This window comes from Zonotrichia albicollis, chromosome 4 (genome assembly GCF_047830755.1).
Source record: "Zonotrichia albicollis isolate bZonAlb1 chromosome 4, bZonAlb1.hap1, whole genome shotgun sequence".
NCBI lineage: Eukaryota > Metazoa > Chordata > Aves > Passeriformes > Passerellidae > Zonotrichia > Zonotrichia albicollis.
The window spans coordinates 42,279,676-42,293,135 of NC_133822.1; the positions used below are offsets into that span (position 1 = coordinate 42,279,676).

The window sequence follows — 13,460 nt, forward strand, 5'->3', positions numbered from 1 at the left end:
CTGCAGTAAGTCATCCCTCCTTGCCTCATGAACATCACAACCTTGCACAGTTTCCTATTACATAAGCTAATTTCTTCTCAGTGTACCTCTTTCCCTTTGTTTTCATGACTTCTGCCAGTGATGATTTATAGATTCACATATACTGGCTGGCTAAACTAGAGAAACTGAAAAGCTTTTGAGGATGGGTAAAAATCTAAGTTCATGTGACACCTGTGCTTTCAGAAGAAACCTCAGTTTGCATTTTATCTTTCCTACTCCAATGGCTTACACAATCTTATTAAACTTCAGTGAAATTGAACATCAGATCAAAAGTTACTAAAAGAAAGGAAGAGTGGGCTGAACACCAGTCACGTACTGGTGATTTCCTTAAAAATACAGCTAGAAAATTGTATTTTAATTCACTAGACCTGCAAAGGCAATAGTTACTAAGACATCTATGTGATTCTGGTATTTCAGCCTTGATTATGTGTCCCCAGGATCGACAATCTTTTGGCTTTTATTGGCGCATTTTGGCAAAATTTTCCAGCAAGCAATTAAGAAATAACTATAAAATCTTCTTAAAATATGGAATGCTAAATTTTGATTTTGAATTTATTTTGGTTATTGAAAAGTCTAGAATTATATAATTGCAGGAGAATCTTGTTTCTTTAAGCAAAAGTCACTATTAATTTAAAGACTTATCAATGCTTAAATAGAAATATATCAGATTACAGTATTCTTAGAACAACAAATTCCTTAAGAATATTACTTACTCAAATAGGACTACTCTAAAACATTTGGTTACTCAATAGAAAATGATGAAATGAATTTGTATATAATATGTTCTCTATTTTTACTACAGGGATTAAAACCAAATAACCCTCCATCTTTATGCACCTCAAACTTTAATCAAGACTGTTACAAGTTAGGATTTGCAAATCTCAGTTAGCTAAAACCAAAGGCTTCCATTAAGACCTGTCAAGTCTTTACTGAGTATATTTGCTAACATCTCCATCTGGCATGTAAAGGACAACTTGGAAATTATTTGATTCCCTCACTGTTAACTGTCAAAAATGAATTGACTCCAAAAAATCTGAAAAATGTACCAGAACTATCGAGTTAACCTTAACTGAGAAAGATCAGTGGCAAATATGATGCTTCAAAGTACTTAATGACTCATAACAGAAATCCACTTTATTTTTCAACAGCTTACCCCTTGAGCAATAAAGACTTCATACACACAGCATATCCCCACCACTGTTATTCCTTGTTCTTTACACAGTGTTGCAACAGCTACTAGAAATACAGTCACTGCAATTGGTGTCCACACTGCAAATAAAGAAGATACTGAAAATGTTCCATCTTACAAAAACCACATTTAATAAAGTAAATTACTTTAAAAAGTGAAGGCTTTGACTCCTCATCTGAATATGCTATGTTCTGTAAATATTTTGAGTATATGTAATGTCTTATGAAAGATGACCACTTTTACTCTACAGAAAATAATACACATGCACCAATATTAAAATTGCCTCCCTTAAACTGAATAATATAAATGAAGGGTAAAAGACTAATTTATAATAAGTAAAACAAAATATGTTAGTATTTCCTAAATCACCAGAGCACTTTTTCAAACGGAATACTTTATAGGGAGTCATAGCTTCTCACTATGTCAATATGACTCTGGCAAAGATGGAAGCCTCCTTTATCTGCACTGAAACTTTGGAGTTTACTTGTGACTGACCATCTGAGGCAACTCAGCACACTTCCACTTAAATTGCAGTAATAAATTGCAGCACACTTCCACTTAAATTGCAGTAATAAAAGCCAGTGCAGGAATATCCTAGGGTAGGTGCTATAAACTAAGAAGGCATTAAAGAAATGCCTACGTCTTGGGGAAAAAATGCAATTTATAATGAAAAGTAGTATTATATGGGTATCTTAGCTCTGAAGGAGTTTTGGTACACACTTGCTGAATAACCAGTTCACCTCTATTATGGTTTTAAGAGCATTTTTATCAGCGGTAAAGAAACTGAATTATATCTCTATTTGTCAATCATTTACCTATGGTATTATCCGGACCTTTAGACTTTGTGTACGACAAAAAAGCAGCTAGGAAAAAAATAGATGATAAAAGCTCTGCTCTGCCCACAACTCCAGTTACCTGAAAAATAAAAGAAGAAAAACCTTAATTATTTCTAAATATTTACTGGTATTTGATATTTTAAGATAGCATTTATTGAGTTTGTATTAATAATCTAGGTATGCCATTTATATGTTACTAGATATTTATTATTAGATAGATAGATCTCCAAGGAAGTATTCCATAGAACACAGGAGTTACCAATCCTGTGCAAGGAGGAGGTGCAAGAAATTGGGTAAGGAAAGTAAGAGGTCAGTGTTGTTGAGTAGAGAACTGTTGGTCAAACTAAAGTGAAAGAAGCAAATGCCCAGGCAGAGGAAGCAAGGACCGGCAACTTGGGACAAAGCTCAGCTGTGCAGAGATGGAGTGTGGAAGGCCAAGGCAAAGCTGGAACTGAACATGGCAAGGGACATAAAGAATAACAAGAAAGGCTTCTACAGGTAGGTTAACCAGAAAAGGAATGTCAGAGGTGTACCTCCCCACACCAACAGTACTGAAAAAACTGATAACAATGGACAAGGAAAAGGCTGAGGTACTCAACATTTCTGCCTCAGTGTTTAATCACAACCTCTCTTCCCTTGATGAGACAGAGAGGAGTGGATTTTATGAAATTCAGAGAAGAGTTAAAATGCATATGGCAAAGGGTTGTTTCAGAATCCCCAAGGAAATACACTCATTCCCATGTCGAAAACTGTTTTCAAAAAATGCTGAAGTGAAACCAACACTCAGCTATGGAAGACAGGTCATTATGCCCATGGCTATTGCAGTAGCCACTGTGCTGCCTAAAGTACCTTCTAGGACCACCATTCTTCCTCACTTGTCCTCTGTAGTTCCTCTGACTGCTTCCAAATTTTTATAAGTAATATGGCTAAAAAAAGCATGTTGTCCTGAGGCAGATGGTCATATTTAGCTAAGGAAACTGCATAGCTAATGATTTAACTATGACGATGCTGAAAACTGACTTTTTTCCATCTGGACCCAGCTAGAAAGTTTTATTGCTAGTACATTCTTGGTCAAGCATGATTGATCCAGCACAGCATAAAATGAGAAAGTAACTCAGTACCCAAGGTCACAGTGTAAAGAAAAGCATTCTAATCTGAATCTGAAATCATACTCTAGTACTTCTCTTGGGACTACAGTATGTTTACCAAAGGATTCACTGAATCACACACAGAGAGAGCATGTTTCACCATTGGTAAGACGCTACAGTTGGTGTTAATATTTTGAAGAGCACCTAAGTATTTGTTTCCAAAATATCTTAAGATGTTTCAAAGATTCCTGGTCTGGAATCCAAAATTGTCTAGCATTAAGACATTAAAGAGAACTTTATCTGTAGATCAGTTGAAAAAGAACATTAATAAAGCATGTTGGTGTGCCTCCACAGTTGACTGCCAACAAAAGAGAGGTTCTATTTCTGGATACAAACGTGACTTATGAGAGAAAACTCCAGCACTCACAACGTTAGTTGACATCCTGTAGTTATAAAGGTGGTTTACATACTTCTGGCCAGAACAGTAGCAAAGCAGTTAGCAAGACCGAACTTGAATTGTAAAGATAAGGACAGATGAATCTATGGGGCTGTTATTCAACTCATGTCCTAAAAACGACTTCCTCAGAAAAACAGATATCACTGCAAGAGCCTAGCTTCCTTCTTAACTCAAGCAGAAAATTATCTTCTACTTATCCCGCTCTGATAACTTTTCCAGGAAAAAACTGTTTATCTTAAGATAGGCAAAGGGTTGAAATATTTATGTATTGTATCTGCTGTTTCAAACTCCTGTACAGGTGATTAATAAGTAAGAGATTAATTTAAAGGAATTAAGACCAAATACCTTTCAATTATACTTATAAAAGATATAAAAATCCAAAAATCCTAGTCCTAATATACATTTAACATACACCTAACATTACTACTTCCTCTTTTCTGTGTAAGGAAACTTCCACTTGTTCTTTATACACACTGAAAGAGGTGAGGGTAAGAAGGAAGCAAGCCCTTCTCTAACTCTTCAGTGAGTACCGGGGTACAACAGCAGGGGGACTGAACTAGAATTGCGTTGGCGGCGTCTCCAGCCAGCCCCAGGTTGCAGCGATCCTTGTGTTGCAGCGCCCTCACGTGGCCGACACCAGGCCTTACACACGCTCTGCCTTACACAATGAGCTCCTGTTACACAACGGGCTGTAGGACCTGCACGGTACTTCTTACTAACTGATGGCACAGTACTCAAAGCATCTGTGCTACTTGCTACTTGGGGCGGAATCTGAAAGTTCAATCATAATAAAGAATCACTAAAATTTGGAGTTGAAGTGATAAAATTATACTGGCTGACCTAACCTGTGGACCTAACCTGTGAGCCACTAACCTCACAGGTTAGAAACTTGCTAGCATAGCTGCAAAGATCCTGTCACATTTACTACAAAGAGGTAAAGCCAAATTCGGCAATTTAAAACATGTTTTTTCAAAGAACCAGAACACAAATTAAATAAAGAATTTCAATTTTTTTTAACTCATATTTTATCCAAGTTTTTAAAGGGGTTTGTGCAAACTCCTTCAAAACTCCTCTCCAAAGCAGGGGTTTCCTGGAGCAAGCAGGAATTTTTAGATGCTGAACTTCCTCATTTTAAACATTCCATTAACTTCTAGCAAGGACATATTAGTAGCTTAAATAACAGCCAACTTTATCAAATCAATTCCTGTAAAATTTGCTCAAAATGAAATGATGTAGGTTTCTTAATTATTGCTTAAAGGGATCTGTACTACTAGTGAATAAGAGACAGATGCAAACTCTTTACCCAAAAAATCAGGACCAAAAAATTAGAACATAGAGCCATCTCATTTTATTAAAATCAAAAGACTCTGTTCCCCTCTTCCCTACCCAAAAAAAACCTCCTTCCACTCACTAAAGTAGTATAATCTTCAAAGCAGCAAAAGATTCAAACATTTTCAGTTTTCTGAAAATAAGCTAATACTATTTTAAAAAAAGAAAGTGGGCTTTGCAATACCTGTGTACTGAAATCCAGGAAAGCAAATTGAAGGGGAGCAGAAATAACAGCAGAAAATGCCAGAAATCTGCTTTATCAGATTTTCTGGCAGCAAATCTAATGAATGGTGATCACAAGACTTCATTTCCTCCACAACATTGCAAGCCTGGTTGGCCATTAAAAAGTATATAATCAGAAAAGTTGTACAAACAAAGCTTTTTGGTTTTTTTTTTTTTTTAATATCAGTGAAGAATTCCTTCAGAATCAAAGAAAAGAAGAGAGGAGAGAAATGTATTTCTTCCTCCTGGCATGCTATATGTTAAAAAATGGAAGGTTTAAACAGAATTGGGCCTAAGCTGGCTATAGCATAGGAACAACAACACTAGGGAAAATCCCACTGAGACAGACAACTGACATAAAAGAAAGCAGACAGAATAGGCATGGTGATTAGCCACAAGGGATTCTGAAAATGCATTAAGAGGCATTCATAGTATTTGCAAAATAGGATACTGCATGAATCATCACTGAACACAAATGTCTACGTAAACTGAAGTCATAAAAGTCAATGTGAATAGCAGAGGCCTAAATTATTTAGTAACTAAATTCATGTTTCTTTAATTATTTTCCAGTAGTTGCATGTAATATAAAACAACTCTTGAGCATGGAAATTTGTCACTTCCACCACTCACTGCAAAGGAAAAATTAAGTACAAATAAAATCATACTTTCTGAAGTTATATATACACAAGTAGATACAAACACCTTGAAATTTAAGTTTAATTAACACAGTTCAAACAAATTAAGCACATCACAGCTGCACCTACCGCTTCAGTATGTATTGGGTGCACTGCGAAGAGCAAGGATGCAACTACACTGCTCCTGTTGTCCAGGAAGAGCTTACAGACCTTGAGGAAGACTATGCAAACCACCACATGAAAGACCAGATTTAGAAAGTGGTAAGAAACTGCATTTAACTCGCTGAACAAGTAGTTTAAGCGAAACGTTAGAACTGTAAGGGGACGATAAGATTTATGACTCCTCTCCTGAAAGAAAACAAATAAAACAATCAGTCACCACTAACTTACAAAATTACTTTCACTCCAAAATACCTTCCTAAACACCTATCCATACCTAAATCTCCTTCCACTGTCAGGCATCTACCTTCAAAACAAAGATTTGAAAATCCGTAGACCAAAAAAAAGGAAAAAAAAAAAAAAAGCTTTTTTCCTCTAGACGTGGTTAAGGATTTTTTTCAGCAAAAACATGTGAAAACATACTACTTGAAACTTCACTGGGAGAATTTAGGAACCTTTTTTAACCCACAATGAATACAGAACTAAATGGCATCTGGAAGCTTTGGTTACAGGGTTATATGAAAATTATGTATCAGAGTCTATTTACAGAGCTAGCAAAAGGTATGTCACAAGGAACTAACCCCGTAGGTTATGAACACAAGAAAAGATTATAAAGTGGAATGCCTTGATAAGCAGAGAATGTATGAATGGGAGAGAATTTTTATTCATTTGCTCAGCAATAACGCCACGTGTGACTTTTAAAATTGTATCAAAATCCTTTAGCTATTGACATTTAACAATGTTTATCAAGAGCTTCAATGCCAGTGCAGCTCTTCAGGTAATACACAGCCACTCTATATGATTACAAATCAGAAACTCTGAATTCATATATACTTATATATATTAATATATACTTAAATAAATTTAAAGGAATCAATATCCTAATCCCAAGCTTTGTTGTTTGTTATTTTTCCTTCCAGGTTGCATTCAGAAATAAATGCCCTTTCATGGCAATATCTAATTTGAAAAAAGAAATTGGTCAGTTGTTCAATTTTGATATTGCAATTACATAGGAAATAACAGCTGTGTGCTGTAAGTACAACTTCATCTTCTTACCAGCTCTTTTATTGAACAAATGGAAAGAATATAAGCTACACATGTTCCTGATATTATTGTACAAAACACTAACACCACCAAATTCCATCAAATCCAAGCTATTCTGTTAAAACCACACTAGGGAAAAGAAGTGTAAAAACACTCTGCAAGGTTTTTTTCAATTTCCTAAACGTTTCAAAGAGTTTCACAAACCACCTACCTCAGACATTGGAGTGCCCCAGAAGTCATTCTGAAACAGATTTCTTAATGGAGTAGAAGGATGCAAATCTTTATTGTCCAAAATTGCTGAAACATCATCAAAAACAAACCCACAAAAGAGACTGTTCCAGTAGCAGGCTGCCACCACACCAACTATTAGTGCAGCTTCCTTCAGGCTTACGTCAGCCATCTTCTCAAGGAGGTTTCATGGACAGAAACTGAAATATACACAGAGAAACTTGAGTAGTTTTACTTACTAAACTTGATTTTAAAAGTCAAATTAATACATCAAATACTTTACAAGTTAATGACACTCCATACCTATAAATCAGTAAGATAGAAAAGTTTTTCCTCAAGCCACGCATGTAACATGGTTTAGTGTTTAAAGTAAATACTCTCATTAAAATACCTTACCCTTAAAAAGCCTTACAAAAGGTAGATACACGGCTACTTTTCATGTTTTACTTGCGGGCAAAGAAAAAAAAGCATTGATAATAAATTGTGATGTAGCTTTTCCAGACAGCTATCGCAGTTCAAGAGAGTGGTGTAAACTGATAAACTATAAAAAATAGGTTCTCTGGAATCCTGAGTAATTTAACATACACAAATTCTTAGTTAGCAACGAGGCAGATACTTGTCAATTATTTATGCGGTTTGGATTTAAAGGTGTTTCTCAAAATATTTCAAAATAAATTAAAACTAAACCAAACTTCAAACATTTTGATGAACAAACTGGAAACTTGTAGAATTTCATAAATACAGGGGTTCAAGGACAGGTAAAGGACATTAATAATGTTAAACTTACCATTGAAGGTCACACAAGGCTCATTAGCATTCTTTGTAGAAGTTCATGAAAAGGTCATTTTTTTCCTCAACTCTGCCAGTTGCTCTGATGTCACGGACTGTTCATGAGACTACTGTCTAAAAAAACAGTATGCAAAAAAACAAAATTAACTTTATCTTGTATTATTTTCTCTCATCTTGCTTAACTTCCTAAGCCCCAGAAATCATTGATCAGCAGTTTTATGACTGTTTACATAATATTCTATGGGTGAACTGATCAAAAGGTGAAATTACTGTGTATTGGGTTGTTCAAAAATACTGTTCTGCCTTGGAAGAGTAAGAAGGTAACTACAGGTCAAAGGTATTTCTTTAGATCACTAGTGAATCTGCACAGACCACTGCCAACTGCTGGGACTGATGGTACTGAAAAGCTACACAGCTGAAGACTGACTTCATTTTGAGAAAATGGACATGACTGAACAAGAGTATTTTCCCCCCAAACTGTAGTGGGGGAGCATCTGTAAGGACACAGAGCAGCTAGTATTAGCCAGATGATGTGGATCCATGAATACATAATGACTGCAGCCTTATGTGTATCACAGTTCACACATCAAAGCTGATGAGCTATTTGAAAGCTAAAGTCTGCTTTCTTGTCCTAAACCCTGAAATTCTGGTGATTTTTTTTCTCTGGTCTACTGTGATTTTTAAAAATTGTGTTCATATTTATCATAAAACATGCTGAACTGGAAAGGACTCATAAGGATCACTGAGTCCAACTTCTGGCCCTGCAGAGGACAACGCCAAGAATCACACAATGTGCCTGAGAGTGTTGTCCAAATGCTTCTTGAAACTTTAATACTCCCCTCTTGAACTCTTAATACAGGCCCCAAAGATCTAGATAGGTGATCTTGTTTGTAGTTTGGAGGGTGGACCTGAGAGCTCTCAATCACTCACCACCACAACTAGTGGCAAAGGAGCAGTAGGCACAGGAAGGAATACACATGCAGCAAGATGCAGATGCAGCTAAACTGAAAACCAGGACACACATAATTTCAAAGAAATCAAACCAAACTATTTGGTGTTCCTCACATCATTGCAGTTAAGGGTTTTTTAGTGCTCGGAGCACTGGCTATTGATGTTACTTCAACAAAGAAAGCCTTTTTTTAAAGCTGCCACCACCTTTGTAATTAAGAAAAACAAATTAAAAAAAACCCCACAATGTTGAAGGATGTTGAGACACCTTTTTCATAGAATCACACAATGGTTTGGGTTGGAAGGGACCTTAAAGATCATCTAGTTCCAATCCCCCTACCATGGGCTTGATCCGATTACTTTAGAACACTAAGATAAGTTTACAACTGAACATGTCTGTGATCCTCTTGGCAGACAGAGAAATCTTATTAAAAAAAGAAAACAAAGCATGCTACAGGAATACACTTTTGAACTTTAACTCATTACTTTTTTAGATCCCCCTTCAAAGGTGGATATGAAACATATGCTTCTACCCTGCCAGAATTTGAAATTCCTTTTTTGCAACAGCTTCTAAAGAGTCCCACTTCCTACTTCTTGAAGTTCACTAATTCTACTGAAAAGCAGTGATATCTGAAAAGGACCTACAATAAACACGTCAGGATTTTCCAACATATTAGCCTTTATTATTTTAAATACGGTGACATAGTAATATTACCACACAGAACCAACTGTAAGATTTATTTAAATTCAACCTTTAAGAAAAGGTTTTGTTAGGTGTTTTAACAACACTTATTCAGAAACAGCTACTGTTACCCAACTAGCAAAAAATCAAAAATTGATTCCTAAGTACTGCATCTTATCAAAATGGAAAGCTTAACCAGCCTAAATTATTAGCGCTTTCAAATTTTCTAGGTTTTCACTTTTCCACACATGGAAAAGTATGTTAAAACATCTACTATACCTATCCCTTAATCCCAGGTGATTCTGATGCTTCCACAAGCCCTTCATTTTGCTCTGAATTTCTAGCATTCCTTCCACCCAGAACTCCACACTCTACACCATTGTTGACCATGCTGCTCCCTGACAGAGCTCCACTTACCTACATGACAGCTGTAGGGAAAATACTGTTTTCATTTGAATGAAAGGGAACTCTTAAGCATAAATAAATTCAGATATTTGATAAATACAAAGTTCATGTTTTAGTGGTTAGCCCACCATCAGAGAACTCCAGAAAATATCCACATTTAACACGGGAAGCTTTTATTGCAATTCACCTTTGCACATTTCAATCACAGATACAATTACAACTCCATGCAAATACATGGCTATACCTTGGTCTTTCAAGGCAAGTATTTGAGTCACAGACACTCCAGACAATCCTGAACAGGTTTACTAAATTTACTGTAGGCAATGAATATAGGCAACAAAATGCACTGTTCTGGTTTTAGCAGCAAGTCACCCAACATACTGCTTGAACTGTATCAAACTTAGTAACCTTTAAAGCATCACACCATACCCCTCTCAAATTTTAGTTGTGTGCTAAAGCACTAGGTCTTGAAAATTGAGAGGCATAATGGAAATCTGGTAAAGCCCTCATATTCAAGCACTCTGCTTCCAGGCTAAGCACAAAGAAAAAAATGGGAAATGTAAGGTCACATAAAACCTGTGGATTGCACAAAACTGCAGTTCAGGTACTTTACTCCTGACTTGCATTCTGGCATTCTAAGGTCTTATTTTCCTGAAATATATTGTAAAGATACACAGGGTTAGGAAAATAACTTTTTTCTACCTGGTCTGATTACGGAGTACTTTCAATGTTCTTGCTGACCTAAAGCATAAATATGGAATAAAAAAAATGCAGTCCTTTATGTTAGCATAACAATGCAGATTTTGAGCAAGTCTTGCAATCAGAACCACTATTTCCTATCTGCTACTGTAGCTGGGTCCACCCTCACACCCCAACCTCCAAACCGGCAATGATCATCAACATGTTGAGAATGCAAAACTAAACCAAAGCTTTATAAAAGACCCGTACTTGGTAAGCCAGGCAAAAGTATGCCTGCCCTTAAACTCAGTGGAAAACAGCAACTGCTTCTTGGCAACCAAAATAACTTTCACATCAACTAATCTATTATCAGTTTGATGTTGGAAAGAAAGAATCCATGTAAGGAGTATATTAGACTGAGAACCTTGCAAATCACAGACATGCAAGAGGCTGCTGGAGCCTTGATATGACTGGGCTGCTCATGTGAGTGGATATATTCTCCTTCTTACCAAGTGACATGTTGATCAAGCCAAGTATGGTCTTGCAAGTGCCAGTACTTCACTTCCAATGATGGATGTATTTGATAAACACCTGCAAAATGCTGCCTAACACCTTCTTTGCTAAACCAGACTTGCTGCAAGGGAGAACCACGTCACTGCCTACTCCTAAACATGCAAACAGACTGACCAACCCTCAGGTTATTTTTCATCTCACCTACCTGCTACTCTCACAGCTACTAAGACTGCCCCTGAGATACCTTAAGCAGTCCTTGGGCTGGTATGACTGCCAGCTTGTGGTTTAGTGCACAGCCACAGAGCTACCATTTGACTGGATGAAATCAGGACAGACATTCACTTAACATACTTTATTACAAAGACTTCTGTTGGATGCTTTAATTTACAACAATATCTGACCATGTCATGAAGAATAGTCAGCTGAAAACAATGAACAACAAGGTAAACCTTAAGAGTCAGAAAATGCACAGTAGTCATCAGAGCCAACTGTAAAAAAAAAAAAGAATACCCAGTCTATGCCAAACAGCTTGTCATTGGACTAAATCTCTTCGGCTGTTTGGCACAGAAATCTGCACTTTGCACGGCACCGGTTTCACATTTGTACAGAGACACTAAATGGAAAGGACAGAAGAGAACCAGCACTCTCAAGGCCATTTGGCTCATAAAGTACATAGTTATCCTGTTCCAGCTTCTCAAGATCACTCCAATAGTTCATCCAGCCTTCAAGAATAACAGGCAAGAGTAAAATGTAAGAAAGTTTCACAAAACTGAAAAAATGCACTGACAAAAAAACAAGTAACAACCACCAAAAGAGCCAAAGCACCTTTAGAAGGTAAGAAGACACATTTCTCAATGACTGCTACTAAATCCATGACACTACAGATGGTTTAGCACACCACATGTTGCAAGATGAAGTAGTCTGCATAAGAAAACCTCTGTTGCAAATAAAAAATTATGTTCTAAGAGTATCCTCTGCTGGGAAATTTGGGAGTGCAGAAGCCATTTTCTGTCCATAAATTTAGGAAAAATTGGCAAGTGTCTCTCTTGGCAAGAACACAGATGCAATCCTGAAAACATGAAAAAGCTATTTAGCATTCCATCATTAGCTATCTGCCACCTTCCATTAAAAGACCCTTGCAGGAACAAATATGTTTTTGTCTGTTAGACACATCTGACTATCAAACTTTAGAAACTTATACATTTAAATTTTTTTCTTCTACTGAGTAATGGCACTTGCATGGATTGAAAGGCATTAACAACAACGTGTTATGCCAATTTACTAAAAAATAATCAGGCAATACTAGAGATTTATTTACTAGAGACACACACTTTATTAATCACTGAAGGTTCTGAACTGTTTAGAACATCACTTACAGTTCACACAGAAACCTTCAAATTATCAAAGGTGGAAGAAAGTGAAAAGCCATTAAAATCACTCCTAGGGTTATTTTTATTTTTAAACAGGTAAGCAACTCGTTCATCTAAGAGCTAGTAGCTGAACTGATGAATATTAGCACATATATACAAACAAATAGCACAGTCACTTAAAAATAGCATTTTTAATTAATCTTTTGAGGCTCTGCTAACGTCCTAATTTGTGTTGCCTACTTGCTAACCTTTGTTTATTTTTATTCTGAGTCAAAGTGAACATTTTGTGCTGATTATTACAAATGTTTACTGACAGAGAGAGATCACAATTTTGTTTCTATTTTGCCTTTCCAACAAAGCCTTAGACTTTATCTACTCATGCCACTCCAAGATACAACTCCAATAGGAAAAAACTCAGATGCACAGCTGAAATTTAAATGATTGGGCTTGAATCTGATCTAGAAAGCAAGAAGTATTTGGGAAGATGAGAGGAGAAATAATACAAAACATGCCTGAATTTCCCTTTCATCTTGCTGAAATCCTAAACCAGGATAAATATAACAAGAAAAAATTTATTGTGAAAACCTTCTGCAAGTTTTTTGCTACCAGATCAAGAAGCATGGGACTACTAAGAAATACTCTTCACTGCTCAGGAAGGCCTTCAGCTGTCTCTTCATGTGGTACTGAAGGATTGCCTAGAAGAGCACTGGCAGTTCTGATACAAAGTCAGAACACGTGTTGCAGGCCAGATGAAAATCTCCCATGGGGAAAGAACTTGCAGGCAACCATGCAGCTGGACTAACACTGGGACATTTTAGGTTACTCTGATACAAACAAGGACCAAAATGT

At 36.5% G+C, this 13,460-nt stretch overlaps 1 protein-coding gene across 3 annotated transcripts in view; it reads right to left on the reverse strand.

The window, feature by feature from the left end:
* TMTC3 (transmembrane O-mannosyltransferase targeting cadherins 3) overlaps positions 1-13,460 on the reverse strand; it is a 39,564-nt gene that overhangs the window by 23,807 nt on the left and 2,297 nt on the right. For all 3 annotated transcript variants that reach the window (XR_012580063.1, XM_074539647.1, XM_074539646.1), the window contains 5 exons: positions 8,014-8,129; positions 7,210-7,426; positions 5,925-6,143; positions 2,044-2,143; positions 1,193-1,308 (listed from right to left, as the gene is read on the reverse strand). Coding sequence is in view for 2 of the 3 variants with exons in the window: in XM_074539647.1 (XP_074395748.1) it covers positions 1,193-1,308; positions 2,044-2,143; positions 5,925-6,143; positions 7,210-7,398 (624 nt within the window). In the remaining variant the exon portion in view is untranslated. The remainder of the gene's footprint in view (positions 1-1,192; positions 1,309-2,043; positions 2,144-5,924; positions 6,144-7,209; positions 7,427-8,013; positions 8,130-13,460) is intronic.